General features: G+C 44.9%; 1 protein-coding gene across 1 annotated transcript in view; it reads right to left on the reverse strand.

The window, feature by feature from the left end:
- trit1 (tRNA isopentenyltransferase 1) overlaps window positions 1-22,020 on the reverse strand; it is a gene marked incomplete at its 5' end in the record, with an annotated part of 59,077 nt that overhangs the window by 16,891 nt on the left and 20,166 nt on the right. Inside the window, 7 exons of the mRNA XM_083646751.1 lie at window positions 50-127; window positions 290-402; window positions 5,789-5,900; window positions 6,060-6,202; window positions 8,913-9,070; window positions 10,153-10,245; window positions 13,161-13,325. Of these exons, the coding sequence (XP_083502877.1) occupies window positions 50-127; window positions 290-402; window positions 5,789-5,900; window positions 6,060-6,202; window positions 8,913-9,070; window positions 10,153-10,245; window positions 13,161-13,325 (862 nt within the window). The remainder of the gene's footprint in view (window positions 1-49; window positions 128-289; window positions 403-5,788; window positions 5,901-6,059; window positions 6,203-8,912; window positions 9,071-10,152; window positions 10,246-13,160; window positions 13,326-22,020) is intronic.

A 22,020-nucleotide genomic window follows, 5' to 3' on the forward strand; every position in this document is an offset into this window, starting at 1 on the left:
ACACACACACACACACACACACAGGATAGGATGGGTGGAGAGCACTCACGTTTAAGGAAGCGATTACGGACCCATTTATTCTGTTTGCGTGCATAGCGCCTCGTAGCAATCTTCAAAGCTTCTATACCTGCAGAGAAAGAGAAGAGATAGGGGGAGGAGCTATAGATCGAGAAGACCAAAGGGCCAAAAAAAAAATCGTTTAATAGATTTTTCTGGTTGATTAATCAACCAGTCGGCCGGTCGATGAATCTAAATCCATCTCTGTGACTTTGGTCAGGTATTCTCTGACCTTTGTCTCGGAGCGTGTCTTTCTCTTGCTGGCTGCTGCTTTCAGGAGCGGTCAGGTAGTCGTGAAACTCCTTAAAACCAATTGACTGGAAGATCCCATGTTGATAGTCCTGACTGAGAGAGGAGAGGAGAGGAGAGGAGAGGAGAGGAGAGGAGAGGAGAGGAGTCTATTAAAAGAAATATAGTTTCCGTCCATCTCTAGTTTTCTATCCAATCCCAATAGCAACTCATTTTCAACATCTCCTCCTTATTTCTCCATCATTCCCTGAACAAGGAGTATCAGTCTGCGCAGACTGGAGGCCCTTGGGGAGTGATATCGGAGAACCATAAATGCTACTCTGGTCATCTGCGGTCGCCATTTCTGTTTTTTCTTTTCACCATTGCCAGTAAATGGGTTTTCCTTCATGTTGGTTGAATTTACCATGTATGGGATTGAAACAAATCTGGATGTAATGGTAAATTTTGTAATATTGTGTGAAGAAATATGAGGAAATTTCAATTTCAAGAGAACATTTCTCCCATATGTCTGACTGTCATAGACAGCAATGTTTTAATTTGTCTTAGAACTAGTCCAAAATGGACAAATCAGCTTTGTTAATCCCTGCCTATTGGCCAACCCGTTGAGCCAATAAATGGATGCAGACGGAGTTTCTTTACACGATATAATTGAATTTGCCATTACAGATTACATGATGATGTGAACTTTCTGTCACCAAATAAATTTGCAGAATTTCTTCCATAGTCTTATTAAATAACCATTAATATAAGGTAATGCGGAAATGGCAATACAAATATCTGGATCTCAGGAATGTTCATTTCTGCACAAATTCGCTCTTCTCACGATTTATAGACCTTATTCGCTAACCCCGGACAGCGCCATATTGTTGACATACCGTCCTGCAGCTGACAACTATAGTAACGGCCTTATTGTCGTTTCTGTTCCATTACAAAATAGCAATAGTGATGACAGCAATAAAAACCCCAGAGTTGTTGTTTGTATGCTGCCGTTAATGCCTTTAATAATAAACAAAAGAAAAAACGAGGTGAACAGACTTTGCTGTGAGGAGCTGTCAGAAAGTTTCACCTGTCTCTCCCAACTATCCACACACCTCTCCTGTGCTGACGTATCCTCAGTCTCGCTCCCTTCACGTCTGTGGACGGTAGAGATAGAAACAAACCACGGGGACTTTATTGCTGTCATTACTACAGCCATGCCTAACGCAGGTCACCATCCGAACACAATTGGAACGATACAGGTAACGCTAACGGCAGCTAGCTTCCTATAAACGCTGCTCTCACATAGGTTGTCACTTAAGAGCTGCAGCGCTATGTCGAGAACATGGCGGCGGTGGGCGTGCCCGTACGTGAGTGACGTCAATCGAATAAGGTCTATAGATAAGATAAGATAAGATAAGATAATAAGCTATTGTGAATTTGGGTGGCAATGGTGTGTCATTTTTAAAGTGGGCCCCCAGGAAAAAGGTTTGGGAAACACTGCCTTACATCACAAAGGTGTAGATTTCTATTTCTATTGAATGAATGAATGAATGAATGAATGAATGATTATTTTATTTGCGTGTCATGCCACATTGTGGCCCATCCCACATGGGATTATATGACACAGTTACACAAAATATATACATTTTCTTTTTCTTATTTTATCTACGGTATACATTTCATTCCTCCTCATCAACCAAGCCTTTTCTAAGAAAGTGGCAAATGCAAAAGTTTCATATTGGAGTCTTCCAACCACACAAATTCATCAAATAGATCTGTACCATTTTGCAAGAGCGCCAGTTGTGAAAATGCTCAGGGCATCGAACCGAAGTATTACTTTTAGGTTTCTTACCTTGCTTTTATATTGTAAAGCCCTTTTTAATTGTGCTTTGAAAAGTGCTGTAAAATATACGATGACTCTTATAATAAGCCCTGAACTCCTAGATGTTACGACAGACAGAAATAGCAGAAATACACGCGGCCAGACCGGCAGAGAGATAGACATGGACATTTGAGAACAGGGAACAGGAAATGCAGGGGGGGGAAATGAGTGGACAAAAGGGAGAGAGAGAGCGAGAGAGATTTGACCTTGATGTCTGGCCACAGCAGCCAGCGATGGAGACATGAGGGAGGAGAGAGAGGCAAGGAGAGAGAGTGAGAGAGAGAGAGAGAGAGAGAGAGAAGGGGGGGGGGGGGGTAAAAGTGCTTGGGTGATCAGATTGTGAGGTGATGCTGAGAGGGCAATGGTGGCAGAGAGAGATGGACAGAGAGCGAGAGAGGAAGAGGGTGGAGGAGGAAGAGTGATGCTGGCTGATGAGGTGGGGTGGGGTGAGGGGGTGATGACAGGAGGGAGGGGGAGAGGCAGGGAGTTGGCGGCATCCTGGGCACCATGCCACCGATGCATCAATTCCCCGCAGCCACACCCCGTCACACTCAATCGCACACGCACACGCACACACACACACGCGCACACACACACACACACACACACGCGCACACACACACACACACACACACACACACACACACACACACACACACGCACACACACACACACACACACACACACACAGATGGCATATCAATATCTCCTGCCAAAAGAGACCTACACAGCACTATCTGCCCACCTATCCTTTTCCCCTTTTCAGCTCTTAGTGAAGCCCACACAGCACAGCAGCATGCGTGTAGCAATCCCCCCCCCCCCCCACATATGTGGTTGTGATGCAGCCATACAGAAGTCCAGTTCAAAGTGGACCACTTCTACTGCGGGAGATTCCTGGAATTGTAATTATTACCAACCACATAGACAATCTGGAAAGAAAACCCGTTTTAGTGTCATCAAATTCTGGAATCAACCGCCAACACCACATCATACACAGTAAACCCTTCAGTGATCTCGCAATTTGATGCAATTTATCCATTGCATAACAGCATGCTGTACGGTTAAGTAGATAATTAGCGTAATCGCATCCAAAATCTAGTGGTGCAGAAAGTGTAGCATTTGTTTCTGTAAAGGGAACGGCTTGTGTTGGTAAAAGCAAAATAATACGTGTTTGATCAATTGCTATGTGCGTAAGTGGAATTATCGATCATGATGTTTTCCATCTGGCTACAAGCGCATATTTAGAGAGAAGACATAGAAATCCTTTACCCATACAAATGGTCCCCTGGTAATACACACACAGTGCATCCACATGGCATTACAGTGCTTAACACTTGAGACAAACGCCCTGTTCATACAGGCCTGCTATCATGTGAGGAACAGATTTTACAATCTGTCACTTAACAAATTAAGGAACGCTTGAATCCATTCATCCAAAAATGCATTCACACATTCCTCTCTATCAGTGTAGGAATTTAGCCAGGGGCAAGGGCAAAAATGGCCCCAAGAAATCTCCGAATGCCCCTAAAAACCATGGTCCAGGGGCAAAAATTGCCAACAATATTTTGATAATTTGATTGTCATTCAATTCATTTCATTTCCATCTCTAACACACACTCAGCAACTGCAGGCTGGTTGCCAGAAGACAACGATGAAGAACACACACACAAACTGCGCTGTTGTTCACACTACGCTTTAGCAACTTTATGCACAATTACTACTTTTTTAAAGTGCCCCCCAAACTTTGTAAATGCCTCCAGGTTCTTAGACATTGGGGGCAAAAGTTGCCCCCAAAATATTTTTTAAATTTCCTACACTGCTCTCTATAGATTCCTCTACTACCTTCCTTTTTCATGAGAGGAGGAAGATGGAAACTGCGCATCGAGATGAAAAAGAGGAAATTGCTCGCCAACAAACACGCACCTGAAAAAACTGAGATATTACCAAGAGATTAATAAAGAGGTAATAATTACCCATCACCAGGCCCTCTTAACTCATTCACCGCCAATGACGTCTTTGACGTGTTATCAGCAATGGCCTTCCCCGCCAAGGACGTGTTTGACGTGTTTTTGTTTTTATTGGTGCAGCGCCTGCAGCAAACACTTGCCCAGCCTGTCACACAGACACAGGTCCCTGCCTTCAAAGGGTAGCCGACAGCACGCGATCAAACACATACCGCAGCTGTTGTTTTGAAATCTAGCAAGAGGAAAAGCAGAGAACGGGTAACGCTTCCTTGTGCAGACAGGAGAAACGCAATTGAAACGCCCTCGGCACGAGCTGGAGTCGCCTTCCTCTGTGCCAGCCAGGAGAAAACGGGAGAAAGTAATCAAGAGATGTGTTTGATCATCGGAGGAATGAGGAAATGATCGATCAGTTTGCGAGGGCGGTGAGGACGTGTTGAATAGCCGAGGGGAAAACGGGAACGATCAAATAGCAGAGTTGATAGGGAGACGGGTGTACCAGAACAAATCAAAAATAAACACAGGAACAGCTAGGCAGCAGCGGGCAGAAGGCACTCACAGCAGCCCGCTGTCCTTCTCAAGAGCTCTTCAGTTATGAAATCGCTGGGCTGCGTGCCCTCCAGTGTTGCTCCTGGCCAATCCCAGCGCCACAGGGCGTGGTTATTGCTTATCCTATGTTGGGTTAGAAATCTAAATGGGGGATCGTGTGTGTGTGTGTGTGTGTGTGTGTGTGTGTGTGTGTGTGTGTGTGTGTGTGTGTGTCTGTCTGTCTGTCTGTCTGTCTGTCGGTGTGTCTGTCTGTCTGTCTGTCTGTCTGTCTGTCTGTCTGTCTGTCTGCACACTCACACCGAGTAAACTGTGTTGTTGAATGTAAAAAAAAAGCACTTCATGTGTGTATATATATATATATATATATATATATTTTTTTTTTTGTCATTTGTGTCCTAACGAATAATATTTACATGTCTGATGTCAATACAGTTCAAAATAAAAGAATTGAGAGTGAGTTATGCCTGAGATTGTGCCCTTTTACAAAAATGCTTTTTTCTCCCTTTTCTCTTCCCAGACAGGCTTTTTTGATGAACATGGGGTGTATAAAAAGGGTTATAAGTAGAGTACAGAACATGCTAAAAGCTAACTTTCTTTTTGGGGGTGAAAGTAGAGACTTAGATCTTCATTTCGAGGTATTGGACATCACTGTAGTCCTAGTACAGAATTTACTGTGGGTCTTGAAAGATGACCAAACATTATGGAAATACTTGGCCTGTGCCAAAAATGCCAGTCAGATATTGGCAGTGAATGAGTTAACACTAATGCCATCCGGAGAGGGCTATCGTCTGTGATTTTAATACTGTGTGCATCTACAAAAAAATTGGAATTCGTTATCTCTGCAATTATTGCAAATCACTGGAAGTCCCAAAGACAGATCAGGCGTATGTGAATTAGTCTTGCAACAGCGCGGGGTGTGACTAAATTGGTCTCTAAGACATTCCAGGAAGCGGCAAATTAACTCTGGATTCACTGAGAGGAACTTCTGGATCATGAACAAGGATAGGACAATGAGAATAGGGCCATCGCCTTGGAAGCTTCAGGGTGAACATCAAGCAGCTGATTGTATGAAATGGGGGGGGGCGGAGATGTTTGGCTGCTGGTTTGCTACCTGTGGTCCTGGACTTTCTGTTGGTTGTAGCGGACATGGAAGTCTCTGAGCTCCTCGATTAGTCCGACAGACATCATCTCATCTACACGAGCATCCAACCGCTTGTCTAGAGCTGTAGGACAGAGAGAGAGGGGGAGCGAGGCAGACACATAAACCAAGCGCATTACGGCACCTTCTATTGATGCTCCCTTATTAATATTGACATTTCTGTTGCTTTGAGAAATAGAGATTACTGTAGAAACGATCATCCATGCGATCCTCCCCTCCTTACCGTCCATGTCGGTGTGCAGCCAGAAGATGCAGGGGTCCGGGTACCTCAGGGGCCCCCCGAGCCCGTCGCCCCCCTCCTGCCCCCGCTGCTCCTCCAACCAGCGGCTGTGGGGGACGCCCGTCTCCTCGTGCACCTGTAGGCTCCTGCCAGGGACAATCACACAAGCAGTGATGTAGTGGGTAAATAAACAAGACTAGGCAAGCCTAGTTAAGCCGGACCCGGACTGCTGCCGCTCACGCAAGAGCTAGATCAAAGTTCAGTTCACACAGCTTAAAATGAACCAGTTTACGTTCATAGTTTACAATTTTGAACTAAGTCCACAGTCCCAAAAAATTTACAGTTCACATTCATTTCGTAATTTTTTTTTAATGAGGTGCGCCGAGCTATTATTTTTCAATAGAATCACCAATATTGCAGACGATCTCCGCAATCCATCTACCTAATAAAGGCAGAACCGTCTGTATGTGTGTGAGTACGTTGTCCTTCGCTTATCTGGAGAACCGTTCGTCAAATCAACTTCATCGAAGAAGTATCGAATTTGGTGCAATTTGATCTCGCCAGAACCCAGGTATTAATGCTCTGTCCCGCTGTGCTCTTTCTTTTTAAATATAACTCACTTATTTATACAGCCTATGGCTGCAAAAAGAAGTCTGTGAAGTGGACTCTATGAAAACCCTCTGGGGAGCGAGAGGCGAGGCCGCATGCCAACTCTGTGAGAGCAGAGGCCTGCGTAGATTAATGGCTGATACACCGCATGGGTGTTCCGCTAGTAGAGTCAAATAGACGATAAAGCAGAATATGAGGTGTGATTGACAAGTTGCCTGTCCGTGTCCAGTGAGCAGCAGCTGGCCGTTCACGGACCAATAGCAGTGCGGCTCTTCTCGTCTAAATACGGTTACTTCTGGCTCAAAAACAAACAAGATGAGGTGACGGTCAACATGCCAAACTGGCGGCTTCAAAGTGGTTGAAGTCAAAGTGGTGGTTATGTCCCTATTTTTTATACAGCGTATGGTTACTTCTAAATCTCACCAGCGGCACATTTTTGCATTCAAATCAACACACGTTTGAAAAGATGGGATTTAACCGCGCCGGCCTCTGTAGCCGCGCCTGGCTGCACGCACAGGTTATGAAGGAAAAGACGACTCCTCCTGACGCCTGCTGTCAGCTGGAGGAGTGAGGTAACCTGACCTTCTCACACAAGAGAGCGGAGTGCGCTGGCACAAAGACATCATCCCCTACGTGTGTGTGTGAGAACAGACACTGGTCCTGTCAATGTGGATTGGGTGGTGGCTTTACATTATAACTAGGGGACTGGAAAGAGTAAAGTTTACTATACTGTCCCACTCAAGTAAAAGTACTGTTAATCTGCTGTTTTTTTATAGTAAAATTACTGGTGTGAAAATCTGACTAAAACTAAAAAAAAGTGGCTAATTTAAAATGTAAAAGTAATTTTAAAAAATGAAATAAAAAATACACTAAACTTTACCTTTCATGCAATGAAAAAGTGTGGCAAGACGTATGTGACAAGACACATGTGTGGGGTTATAAATAAACTGAGGTCCCGACTCTGTGGTCATTAAAGATCCCATCGGCACTCTTCGCAAGAGTGGGGGTGTAACCCCGGTGCCCTGGGGGGGGGTGTAACCCCGGTGCCCTGGGGGGTGTAACCCCGGTGCCCTGGGGGGGGTGTAACCCCGGTGCCCTGGGGGGGTGTAACCCCGGTGCACTGGGGGGTGTAACCCCGGTGCACTGGGGGGGTGTAACCCCAGTGCCCTGGCTAAATTCCCACACAGGCCTTCCTTCAATCATGGCCATCTAATCATCCGTTACTTAATTGGCACATTCAGTCCTCAACTCTAGACCATGATAGCTGATGTGTGGTGAGCGTTCTGACACAAACTGGCTGCCGTGCATCACCCAGGTTGGTGCTACACATCTGTGGTAGTTGACTTGAGTACTTCCGGGGCAAATTACATCATGAAAAGTCACGTGCCTGTTGAGCTCTATAGACCAAATCACCGTGACGTCACCATGTAAACAAATTTACTTCCGGGTACCACTTGGGGAAGGCGGCAGGTTTAAATGTGCGTGTTGTCATATAAATGCTGTCAAACCCTCTCGCTGTTTTCGGCCGACTACTTTCAATTTAAATGGTTAAACGGTTGGTAAACATGCTTGTCCGACGTATCTAGCCTTTCTTCTGTGTTTGTTTTATGTAGTGTTAGCTAGCTAATAAAGTTTGTTTGTCTGTCAAACTCGCTGTTTTTTTACGTTACAGACAGAGTAACCTCGCGTCACCAGGCTCTTCTCGGCGAGAAAGAGCCTGGTACAGACAGAGCTACTGACGCCAGGTCAATTTAATTTAGCTTCAAGTCTACTCTAGTCTGGTCCAACAGGTAAATTAGCTAGTCTGGTCTCCACTAACGTTAGTGAAAGTGTTGTTATGAATGATATTAAACAACAACACAACACGGACGAACCATTTTTGTCTTCTTTGTCTGTTTTTGTCTTCAACATGTCAGTTTGTGCCGTCCACCGCCATTATAATGTGTGGACCTCAGGGGTACCCGGAAGTAAATGTAAACATCCCGCTGATTTGGTCTATAGCCTTGTGTGTGAGTGAATTTATGACATCACTGATGATGTCATCAGTGGAATTTATGACATCACTGATGATGTCATCAGTGGGACAGACAGGGAAACAGACAGACAGAGCCCTAGCTCCCATATACTGATGATGATGATGATGATAACTAAACTAGCCAAGGTTTGTAATTTGCTACTTTCACCCTCGTACTGTAAAACGATAGAGTGTAAATCAAGCACAAATGAAGACGGTCCACCGGCTCTCACCTGGCAATTTTGCGTGTGTCGTTAGGGTGCAACATGGTGGCCATTTTGGGGTCCACCTCCATCAGTCGCTTGTGCAGCTCGGCTCCTCCCAGTTTCTCCAGCTCCACCTTCCTGTTAGGAGCCCCACCTGCTCCCTTCTCCAACTCCTCATTCTCCTGCTGTGGGGCATTTCATTTGACGACATGAGCTCAAATAGGCAAAATAGGGCGGTCACACCAAGGTGATTTTTGCAAATTCATGCATACATACAAAATCAATACAGTAGAGCCCGTTTCACTCCGGCCAGTGCGAATGAGATGAATGACATTTTGCAGCGAATAATTTGTGTGAGAGTGAAGCTTTTTGTTCCACCTTAGTGTGAACGCACGGTTAAGGTTAATTTATGGTTATGGCGGTGTGTCCGGTGTTCACGGCAAGACTGCTCTCTCCGCAGAGCCAGAGCATTTTATGGTAAATGCGGTACCAGTCCAGCGCGGTGTCCGCAGAGAGCACAGAATCAGCGGTCAGGTTGTCAATTTGCTCCAATAGAATACTCCCCTAGTTACACTCCCGACCGACCAGAGGAGGCGCTAGTGCAGCGACCAGGACATACACCCTAAATCTGACTTCCCACCTGCAGATGTGGCCAATTGTGCCTGTACGTCCGACCAAGCCAGAGGCAAGGAGGCACATTATTGTTTGAATGAAATTGTTACAGTGCTTCCATGCTCCAGCCCCTTAAACGTTACGTTATCTCATCAACTTGGCTATCAAAGAGAAATTCACTTCATTAATTGGGCTGCATTTGTGTGAGCAGCACTGTTTTAGCAGCACTGTTTTAGCAGCACTGTTTTAGCAGCACTGCTTTAGCATCACTGTTTAAATTGGAGTTAGAATTCGAGGGAGAGTGGACCAAGATAAATGAGATGTGTGAAAGAGGAGGGAACGAGGGGGGCGAGGACAAAAGAGTGTGCGTGCGTGCACGTGTATGCCACTGAGCTATATTGGTGTGTGTGTGCGTGCACGTGTATGTGTGTGTGTGTGTGTGTGTGTGTGTATGTGTGTGCCACTGAGCTATATTGGTGTGTGTGTGTGCGTGCACGTGCCACTGAGCTATATTGGTGTGTGTGTGTGTGTACGTGTCACTGAGCTATATTGGTGTGTGTGTATGTGTGTGTGCCACTGAGCTATATTGGTGTGTGCGTGTCTGTGTGTGGCAAGAAAAAGAGGCAGCGAGCAGACGAGCTGCTATGGTACCCACCCCTGCATCCAGCAGCACTCTCCACAGCAGGGACTCGATGTAATAGTTCGTCCCTCCAACGATGATGGGCAGCTTGTCTCGACTGTGCATGTCCTCGATGTTGGAGTGCGTCAAGGAGGACACGCATCTTTGCATCTTGTATTTAACTCTTAACCGCTCTACACACGGACACACAAAATGAACTATAAAAAGCTAAGAGCCATCGCAGAATACTGGACAAGCAAGAATAATAGGGAGATACTGAATATGAATTTAAGGTCAATATTAGGCCGTATCATTATAACAAGGGGCTTCGACCGCGGTATCAAGCTCAAGATTGACTCCCAGTGGATTTCTCCTTTCTTGTCAGCATTGAACTCAGTGCATTCTAGCCGGTAAGATGATCCACTCCTCTGTGCTGGTCATTCAATATGACTTATGTGAGGTAACGGCTATGCCCCAGTCTCTCTCTCTCCCTCATTTCCCTCCCCGTCTCTGAGCGTGAGTCTTATACCAAATATACCGGGTCGATTTTGCCCTTTTATTAAAAATTCAATATCGCCCGGTCAGTTTGGCGCACCTCCGGCATCGATCCAGAAATATCCGTATCGGCCTTCAAGAGCCCATATCGGTCAAAGCCTACTGGTCATGCAGATAAAGAGCTTGTGTGCCACACCTTATTCTCTGCCCCGCCCCACCTCCCCCACCTCCCCCACCTCCCCTCACAGGGATAATTAAATAACCACTCAGACAAGATAAGGTCCATCAGCCCTCATCACTCAGCCGGCTCCCTCTCTGCATCACTCTGCTCTGAAGGGGTCTTAAGAGGGGACACAGAGGGCGGGGAGACAGAGGCAGGGGACACAGAGAGATGAGACACAGAGAGAGGGGACAAAGACAGAGGGGGCACAGAGGGCGGGGACACAGAGGCAGGACACACAGAGAGAGGGGGCACAGAGGGCGGGGACACAGAGGCAGGACACACAGAGAAAGGACACAGAGGGCGGGGACACAGAGAGAGGGGGCACAGAGGGCGGGGACACAGAGGCAGGACACATAGAGAGAGGGGACACAGAGGCAGGACACACAGAGAGAGGGGACACAGAGGCAGGACACACAGAGAGAGGACACAGAGAGAGGGGACACAGAGGCAAGACACACAGAGAGAGGACACAGAGGGCGGGGACACAGACAGAGAGAGGGGACACAGAGGCAGGACACACAGAGAGAGGACACAGAGGGAGGGGACACAGACAGAGAGAGGGGACACAGAGGCAAGACACACAGAGAGAGGACACAGAGGGCGGACACACAGAGAGAGGACACAGAGGGAGGACACACAGAGAGAGGGGACACAGAGGCAGGACACACAGAGAGGGGACACAGAGAGAGGGGACACAGAGGCAGGACACACAGAGAGGGGACACAGAGGCAGGACACACAGAGAGAGGACACAGAGGCAGGACACACAGAGAGAGGGGACACACAGACAGAGGGCGGGGACACAGAGGGAGGTTGATGTGAGCAGCATGTTGAGTGAAGGGGTGATAGCCGCTGATGCGTCATCATGTCCGCCGGCTGCATTTTAAACGTCTCCAGATTGGCAGACTTCTCTTTTCTCCGTCTCTCCTGCCTGACAGACTCAAAGCCACACCGCACACTGCTTCTCTCTACTCTAATTAGGGATATATCAGCAATCATAACGCTATGGGCCGATGTTAGTCATTTCTTAATCTTAATATATCGGTATCAGTCCGATGAGCAAAGCAGCAGCAACGTTAATATAGGTATTGGCCAACATTTCCATATTGAGAAGAAACGATGCAGTAAATCTATGATTGAAATGTTTCTTTTTTTTACTTTTTCAAATGCAGTGTTTTATATGTGTTTTTGTACAAAATGTGAGGATCATAGAAACTGGTTTTTATACAGATCATATCGACATCGGTAAATATTGGTTATCGGCCATAACGGCAATGTTAATATTGGATTTGGTATCGGCCAAAACTTTCATATGGGTGCATCCTTAATTCTAATTCATCTTCTTTCCATTTCTCTCTCTTCCTACCAGCAGGCTTGAGCTGCACTGAGCCTATTCTTAGAGCTACCGCAGCCCCTCGCCGCACTGGCGAGTGTGAGAGCATGTGTGTAAGAGAGAGAGAGGTAGAGGGAGTGGGAGAGAGTGTGTGTGTAAGAGAGAGAGGAAGAGTGTGTGTGTGTGTGTGTGTGTGTGTGTGTGTGTGTGTGTGTGCGTGCGTGCCTTCCCGATCTATTAATACCCTCTCTAGTTATCGCCTCCTCTCTCCACATCTGTGTGACGGCCGGTGTCTGTGGGAGGGTGTGGCTGCCCAGTGTGTGTGCGTGTACACGAGTGTGTGTGAGTGTGTGTGTGTGTGTATATAGGCGGACCTCTATTAATATCCCCTCTAGTGATCTCTCTCTTCTCATTTCCACTGAAACATCTGCAGCAAGGGAACACACTGACTGGAAAACCAGGGCATAGCAGATCTCTTTCCACACACACACACACACACAGAGTTAAAGAAGGTCAAATCATCCCCGCTAGTGAGCACTTTATAATGTGGGGAGAGGTGTTACAGGGTGATAGCAGTGTGTGGAGGCAGGTGTTACGGAGAACAGTGTTCCCCTGGTAGGGCCAGATGATTTCCGCTATGCAGAAAACACAAGGCGGAATCACAGAATTTGATCATAAAAATGGAATCAACAGGCTGTAACACATGGAATATTGCAGAATTTTCCATTTTGGCTGAAATTGTAAAAAAAAAAAAAGGCCTAATTATTGTAGCAAACTTTTTCATAATTGTAAAATAGACCTAGAGAAATAATTCCGTTTTCGATCGGGGTGTTTTGAGAAGGGCCTTTACCTCACCTCACATCTTGGATGTCACTTTGAGAAGCATGTGGAAAGAGGCCGAGTCATGAAGAAGAAACGGAGAAAACTGAATTTGGGAAAAAATTTAACGGAAATAAATTTGTAAAGGGAAAAAATGGCTTTCATATGGCCCTACGTCTGCTTTTCTGTGGAAGGATATGAGGGCCAGGGCTTTGTTCCTGAAGTCGACCACCGTGTAGCCGCTGACCAGCGGGTCCACGAAGCTGATCATGTGATGTCTGCACTGGGCACGCTCCTCAGCCGTCACCTTATTGGTGATGATGTCCAGGCCCTGGTATACCTGCAGGGGAAACCATGCAGCCAATCAACAGACAGGAACAGGGATACAATGCGTTCAGGTTGAGGAATAGATATTAACAAGCAAATCATTAAAAATCTAATATACAGCAGCAGAATGTGAGTGAGAATTTTCATTAGAAATTAGTAATACATTTATTATGGCACTTAACGTGATCCAAAAGCAGAGTGCTTTACAGGGAGAGATATACACAACAATAATAAATAGGAGACAAAAATAGGAAATGCATCCAAAAAGGAAAAGGTTTGAATAAGAATAAAATACATGATCAAACAAGACTGAAAGTGTCCAAATAAAATAAAAAACAATGATGTGAAAGCAAGCCTACACTAACTGAGGATGGAACTTGAATGGGAGGTGTGTGTCCAAGAAAATACAAAATCCTGGAAAAACACAGTAAAAAGAAAAAGAAGCTCAAACAAACAGGGCCAGAGATCAATGTGTGATTATTGTGTTTGACTTTGGACAGAAAGGCCCAAGAACCGAACCCTTCCTGTCATACACACACACACACACACACACACACACACACACACCTCCTCTGTCCATGTTACATCACCCAGGGAAGGGGGCTCTCTCGTGGAATGTGGCAGGTGGGTGTCACCGCCAGTCTCTGATTTCTCAAACACACACACACACACACACACACACACACACACACAACACACACCTAGGCACCGTCAGGGCTGAAGTCTCTTACGGAATGTCTCGGGATGCAGATCATTTTCCATGTGGGCTGCTCTTCTCTATAGGCCTTTCCATCCTGCTGACAGTAAATGCTTCAGTCGCATCCCGTCCCGTCCGCCAGCATCCTGTCAAACTAAATCCCACTCCATGATGTTGCTATCTGAGCTGACCACTTCCTGTTTGGATCATCGCGCAACAACAGTTTATTTCTGTCTCTGTAGTTGTCAAACTGACAGCACGGCGGCTCAGTGGTTAGCAGCACTGTTGCCTCACAGCAAGAAGGTCCCGGGTTCGAACCCCCGGTCCGTTCCGGATCCTTTCTGTGTGGAGCTTGCATGTTTGTGTGGGGTTTCCCTCCCACCATCAAAGACATGTATGTTAAAGGAACACTCCGCCCATTTTCAACCAGCTTTGTATCATTAGAACATCAGTAGTATATCAGAAAACTGTAAACGGTTTTGAAGTCTGTCATTTAATTTGACAGTTATTGAGTGTTCAAGTGTGGATCACTGGTCCACACTAACTCAAATTAATAACTCATTAACTCAAATCAACTCTCAATAACTGTCAAACTATTCATCATTCATCTAGTTTGACAGTTATTGAGAGTTGATTTGAGTTAATGAGTTATTAATTTGAGTTAGTGTGGACCAGTGATGTCACTGGTCCACACTTTAACACTCAATAACTGTCAAATTAAATGACAGACTTCAAAACAGTTTACAGTTTTCTGATATACTACTGATGTTCTAATGATACAAAGCTGGTTGAAAATGGGCAGAGTGTTCCTTTAAGGGTTAATACTCCTGTCAGTGCCCCTGACCAAGGCACTGGCAAAAGAGCTAGAGTTGGTCCCCGGCCGCTGCACTGCGGCTGCCCACTGCGGCTACTTCTAGTCAGGTTCCTAGTAATGGGGCAAATGCAGAGGATGAATTTCCCCACGGGCACAATAAAGAATAACTTAACATTAATTGGAGGCTCTTGCATCTATACTGTGTTGACTTGTTAATGTGGCCAAATGCATTTCTTTAGGTGGAGCACTGAGCAGTGCACTTTCTAAAATGTTATACTTTTGCAGGAAAAAAGTGGAATACTGTGAGCACCAGTCACAGAAGTCAGTGTGAATTGCTGGGTCACAGGCAGGATCCAAAATTAGCATCAGCCACATGCTAGTAGAAATTATGCAAGTGGCTGCTGGTAGATTTGTTTCACTCACCAGCCAAAAAAGCAATGGTAATCTATTGAGTGGCTGGTAAAAAGTGAACATGGACAGGCCCGTAGCCAGGGTTAGAGAAATACCGAGGTGATTTTAGCGCGGCGTGGGGGGCCCAGGAGGGGCTATGCCCCCCCGGATAATTTTTTTTGTCCATTTTAAAGTAAAATGCTTCAATCTGGTGCACTATGAAGAGGCTAAATGCAAAATGAAGAGGCTAGATCTATAAAGAACTACGGTACATACTAGGGATGGGCATCGAATTTCGAATTTTCGAATAATCGTTGTTATTATCAAGGTCGACTTTTATTATTGAAATTCGAAATTCGAATTTTTTTTTTTTTTTTTTTTTTTTTTTTTTTTTTGAGTGAAATGTTGCATTGTCTCCCCTGATTCTAAGTACCGGTATAGTCAAATCGCTATAAGCATTTTAAGCAAGGTTTATGGAAAAATGAATGGCGGATGAAATCCCATGAAGAGGGAGAGGGGGTGACTTTGGCACCCCTTTGGCACTCAGACCTGAGCCTACTAAATATTTAATGAACCACAACCACTCATGATTGTCAAAACTGTTTTTTATTTTCGAAAATGTCAATGTAAAAAAAATTAAAAATGTAAAAAAAAAAAAATCTTTTTTTTTTTTTTTTTTTTTTACATTTTTTTATTTATTTTCGAAATTCGAATTAAATTCGAATTTGGCCAGCGAATTTCGAATAGTGTTTTTGCTAGAAATGCCCATCCCTAGTACATACATCATGTTAGATTAATATCCCCTTTACTGTGCTGTTGCTTTAAAATGATCCAAAAAATAAATGTCTCCCCATATGATATAATTTATATTCTGCATACAGGTCACATGGCAGAATACTGCTCAATTAAATACAATGGCCCATCTACACAAACATCACTTACAGGGGAGTTACTTACCCATTCACTTCAATAGAACTGTCCCCAAAGTCTAGCCCCAATCTAGCCTCAATGCAAAATCTGAATGTGGTGAGTTATCTCTCTTCCTTCTATAGCACACAGAGAGGAAGCAAATTGTTGCATTTCCGATCAACTGTCGCATTAAAACATCAATGACAGATTAATAGATCTGGGGACCGGGGCTATTTTTCAAAAAAAAAAAAAAAAATTGGTGTGGAAAATACCGAGGTCATGACCTCGGTGTCCTCAATGGTAGCTACGGGCCTGAACATGGACTAGCCATTTGGCTGGTGGACAAAACAAGTTAATTTCGGAGCCTGGTCACAGTGTATTTCAGCAACACCAGCCATTGACAATGTCTATTTATTGTGGAAATACAACTCTACGGCCTTGGCTTCTCCATAGCCTCTATGTGTAGTCTACCATCAAGCATCAAAGAGGTATGAGGAGGAACAGAGAGTGAATCAGCCTGCCGGCTGCCGCTGCAAGGAAAACATTCTGGAAGTCTAGTGAGTGAGTCAAAGGCTTCCCAAACAGCCTTGCCAACAGAGTAAGTATAGCCTTTAACTTGCTTTAACAGAGTATATAGACATGAACTTGTACTTGGAGTCAACCTCGATTTGGTCAGAAGGTACAGTGTAGCTAAGCTCGCTACTGTCTGATCATTCAGACCTGAGAAAATGTCAACAGTCAGGCAGCTACAGGGACCGGAGCATAATCCCAAATCTACACACAAACTATGATAGCACACTGTGAATCATGGATGGGCGGTGACGTCACCGTTTGTTTACACTTTCACTTTGGAGCTGATTTTTCCAGTAAAAAGAGAAGAGAATGGGGGAAACAAATGATACACAGTGTATCACAATGTGACACACTGTGTATCACAATGTGATACACAGTGTGTACGATGGGAAACAGTGACGTGAACACAGTGGAGTGGGAGAGGATGAAGACAGGGTTGGTTTTCCCAGTCCTCAGGGATGAGCCCTATGGCCTCCATCAGCCTTGGGAACTGCGGTTGGTAGGCGAGCTGCTAGGCCACAGAAATGTTTGCTTTTTACATCATACACACGCCAATGAAGGAGGCTCACAGTCTGAAGGGGTTTGGGGGAGAAAACACACCTACCTGGCTGCAACCGGCAAGCTATAGGAGTGTGATTAAGAGCTTGTCATTGCTCCCTGTGCCCCCAGGTTATTATTACAGATTTCATTTAACGTTGTTTTTATTTCTCTTTTAGTTTCAGTTCCACTTTCACATTCAGTTTTAGTTCGGCAGGGTTTTAGGTCTTTCAAATAGTTACCATGCCAACGGGTAACGAGTTGGCCGAGAGGGGAGGTTATGCTTTCACCCCCGTTTGTATGTCTGTCTGTCTGTCTGTCTGTCTGTCTGTCTGTCCACAAGATATCTCAAAAGGTTATGAACAGATTTTCACGAGACTTGGTAGAAAAGCAGGTCATGGTCAACTTAGAACTGATCAACTTTCCACACCCACTGGCTAAAAGGGGGTGTGGCAATAGGCGTGTCCAATCACAAAAATGCTTCTAAAAATACATCCAAATGGATTCACGCACAGTAAAACACCACAAAATGTTGTAGAAGAAAGGTGGGCTGAGGTTAGGGATACATTTTTTGTTTTTCTGTTCTAGTCTTATCATTTGGGGCAAATTGGGGTAAAAAGTAAAATATCTGTTTGTGTGGAACATGATTTCATGTTTCTTAGTTAAGACCGTACATGATTAACTTTTTTCATGATTTAGGGTAGATTTTCCTGAGACAGGGAGAATAATTTGATGATAGAACAAGTTACTACTTTCACTACTCTCAGAAGGGGATCAAAACAACTAAAAATACATGTTTTTGTTTTTATTTTAGCTCGATTTGGAACCAGGCAATCTAGTTTTGCCTGTTCTTTTTTAACTTGATTTCATTTTTGATTTTTCAGTTAAAAATGCACTGCATGCATGTCTGCTGTTCATACAGCCAATCAGCTCCCTCAACCATGTGGCATGCTGTGGTGCAAGGCGTGCCAACATCCTCTCCAACTGATCCTCATTTTGTTCTCAAACAGATTCCAACAGGCTGAATCTTACATCTCCGGACAACATCATTACAGAGCGTTTAACCCGCCCTGCGCTCTCCGGTTAATCAATACAGCCGCGCATTGGCTATTGATAGCCCTGGTGCCGTGTGTGTGTGTGTGTGTGTGTGTGTGGGGGGGGGGGGGGCTTTGCACTTCAGCAACTGTACGTCAGCACCGCGCGGCAAGCCAAAAGCGGGGAGCAGGGCAGGGCAGGGCAGAGCAACCCGGCCTGATAAATTATTCACGGCTTCTCCGCACGACACCGCTGTCAACCCAGGGAAGGATGGATGGGTGGGTGGGAGGAAGGGGGGGGGGGGGGAGCGACGGAGCGAGGGAAGAATGGAGGAGGGGGGAGGTTTGAAGGAGGGATGAAAGAACAAGATCGCCGGAGAGGAAGAGCGGAGACAGAAAAGAGGAGAGGCGAACAGACGGGAGAGGAGACAGAGGGGCGCTGCGTTCTGGTTACAGAGAACAGGATGCTCCCTGAGAAATTTACCCCCCACCCCCCTCCGCGCACACACACACACATGCGCACACGCATGGACACGCACACACATGGACACGCACACACACACACACACACACACACACACACACACACACTTGAGACAGATTGTGCGGGGAGAAGACAGGGTGATGATGGGTAGCAGACTGCAGGCAGAGAGATGGAGAGACAGAAAGAGATGCTTGGATAGATAGGTTGGCATCAGGGTGGACAGCTTAATATATCTGTGTGTGCGCTGTGCACAGAAGTGGAAAGAGTACTGACAAATCCTACTCAAGTACAAGTTCTTACTTTAGTGAAAATTGAGGCAAGTACAAGTGAAATTACCAGTGCAGGTGCAGTGCAAATTACTATTTACCCTAAAAATTAAATTTCACACATCCAGCACATGTTACCAGTGTTACTTACGCTGTCACGCGTTCAGGTGCTAGCAGCAGCAATATCACAGTCAGTCAGATACATCCATTTAGCTATAATGGCTCCCAGCAGTGTCAAAGGAAACCGAGATTTCTGACCTAATGTGACGATGGGGATCATTACAATTTGGTGGATCATCTACGTCTGCCTAATTGGCCAGTCTTGATTGAGCCTGATTGAAATTGCATTGACCACTGCAGCACTAACGAGCCACCAGTTTGACCATAAATGTGGAAGTGATTCTGGACCTGTTAGCGAGCAGTCCTAATGTTACTGGGCTGCTTTCATAAGGCGCTGTGCAATACAAACATCTGAATTCACTCAGTAACGGAATGTACTATTATTTAAATTACTCCGGTAAGAGTAAAAGTATAGCATTATAAAAAATAATGTAATACTACTAAATGGCGGCTAGTAAATACTTTAAAAAGAGTAAAAGTATAGCATTATAAAAATAATGTAATACTACTAAATGCCGGCTAGTAAATACTTTAAAAAGTAAATTCTCAACTAATCAAGTACTTGTAGTTTGTTACTTTACACGTGTGTGTGTGTGTGTGTGAAAGAGAGAGAGAGAGACAAATCAACAGTGTGTGAGGGCCATGTGCCTCTCATTTTGAGCCACGCTCCTCAACTGCTCCCGGAATTACACTTTTTTCGTTCACAATGTGGCAAAAAGGCAGACAAAGGCCTATACACACATGCACACACGCACACACACACACACAATTCGGTTTGCACGTCTATCTCTCTGATGCATGTGGGTGACATCTCATCAAAACAATCTCCTCTGATTCCCTGACTCTTCCTGTTTTTCATCTCACTATTCCCTCTTTCTCTCTCTCATCCTTTCATCTCATCCTTCTGACCACATCCAGCACATCCAGGATAACAGCCTCCAATTTTCCTAAATCTCTCTCTCTCTCTCTCTCTCTCTCTCTCTCTCTCTCTCTCTCTCTCTCTCTCTCTCTCTCTCTCTCTCTCTCTCTCTCTCTCTCTCTCTCTCTCTCTCTCTCTCTCTCTCTCTCTCTCTCATATAGTGGTAATGTTCCCTCTCCTCCTTTTCCATCCTACCATCGTTCTGCCTCCTCTCAGTCCGACTCCTTCTCATTTGGTCCATTCTGAATGGGACATGGTTAGGGTTGGTATTCGGTATCGGCATCCGGTAGTCGATACCTTTAAAAAAAAAAAAAAGAAGAAGAAATAACTCAGTACCAAGTTGAAACTTCTCCAGTCAAACGATTCCTGCATTCGATCCTTTTTGTAGACAGATCTAGGAGAAAACAACTGTTTGTATGGCTTTTCCCTGCTCTGTTGATTAGCCACAGTGTTCCCCAGTGTATTTTGTTGACAAATAATCTTATTTTGGGCTCAATGTCCTAAAACTAAGCTGTTGGTAAAAATGAGTGATGATGTCAGACATTATACAATATTTACATCTGCTGTTAGCTAGCTGTTAGCCGTTAGCCGCTACGTTTGCTAACTAAGTGTTCACGAGGCTCAAAAAGAGTTATGCTCTTTCCATAAAGTCCATCAGCTTTGGCCGTTTTGTTGACAATAAGCGATATTTTGCCTTCAAAGCGTTTCCCCCCCCCCACAGAGATACTTCCATTTTATCGCAGACAAAGAGTATAGTGAAGAGACCAGAGGAGACACTCTTCTCCTTCTTTTACAACAGCGCTTGCAGTCTTATTATGTTGCAGTGTCCAGATCCCAGGTGCTCACTTCTTCTGAAATTTCCAGAATATAAGTGGAACAAACTATCATCGGTTCTTATCAATCTAAGCTCTTTGGTACAAATGGTGATGTGCGTTGTTACAGCACCTGCGCATGTACGTTTTTCATCGAACATCATTGGCCATGTCAGTGCTAGACATGGCCAAACCTTATGTAACAACGTGTGAATGTGCATTTGCTGTTGAGTCACTATCTATCTGATAGTGAGTTACCACAATGGTGATTGAGTCTATGGCTTATTTTCAGTATTGTAGCATTTATGAACTTAGTGTGGTGACACCGGGTGGGCGGAGCTAACACAATAGACTCACTCTGTAGGTTACTGTAGGTTCACAGAGTGGGCGGAGCTAACACAATAGACTCACTCTGTAGGTTACTGTAGGTTCACAGGGTGGGCGGAGCTAACACAATAGACTCACTCTGTAGGTTACTGTAGGTTCTCTTGTGTGAAGTAGGATAACAAGCTACTTTCTCCCAGTCTCTCTGCTAGCATTACGGGTGGTTACTATGGCGAACAAATTGACTAATGCAACACTGTTCGGACCTCACCTGCAATTACCACTCATCGCCATAGGTGTCACCCAAGAAAATAAAACTGAAATCTTATATGGATTATAACTTTAAGGAGGACAACGAGGCCCAAGAGTAAGAGCGGGCCAAAGAAGACAGGAGTGTAAATAGGAAAAGTGAAAAGAGCCACTTGAGGAGAAGATATGATGAGAAAATGCTTTGGGGGGAGAAGTAATAATGAGAAACAAATTAAGACTCCCGTCGAGCCGGTGAAAATGAGCTGCAAATTGCAGCGTTGTCGGAGCTCACAGCCATGAAAGAATCCAAGATCAAAATCTACGTACCTAACCCAGTTTACTCATGTACATACCTAACCCAGTTTACTCATGTACATACCTAACCCAGTTTACTCATGTACATACCTAACCTAGTTTACTCATGTACATACCTAACCCAGTTTACTCATGTACATACCTAACCCAGTTTACTCATGTACAGTACATACCTAACCCAGTTTACTCATGTACATACCTAATAGGGATGGGCATCGAATTTCGAATTTTCGAATAATCGTTGTTATTATCAAGGTCGACTTTT

This window comes from Poromitra crassiceps (assembly GCF_964638095.1).
Source record: "Poromitra crassiceps genome assembly, chromosome: 11".
Classification (NCBI taxonomy): Eukaryota; Metazoa; Chordata; class Actinopteri; order Beryciformes; family Melamphaidae; genus Poromitra; species Poromitra crassiceps.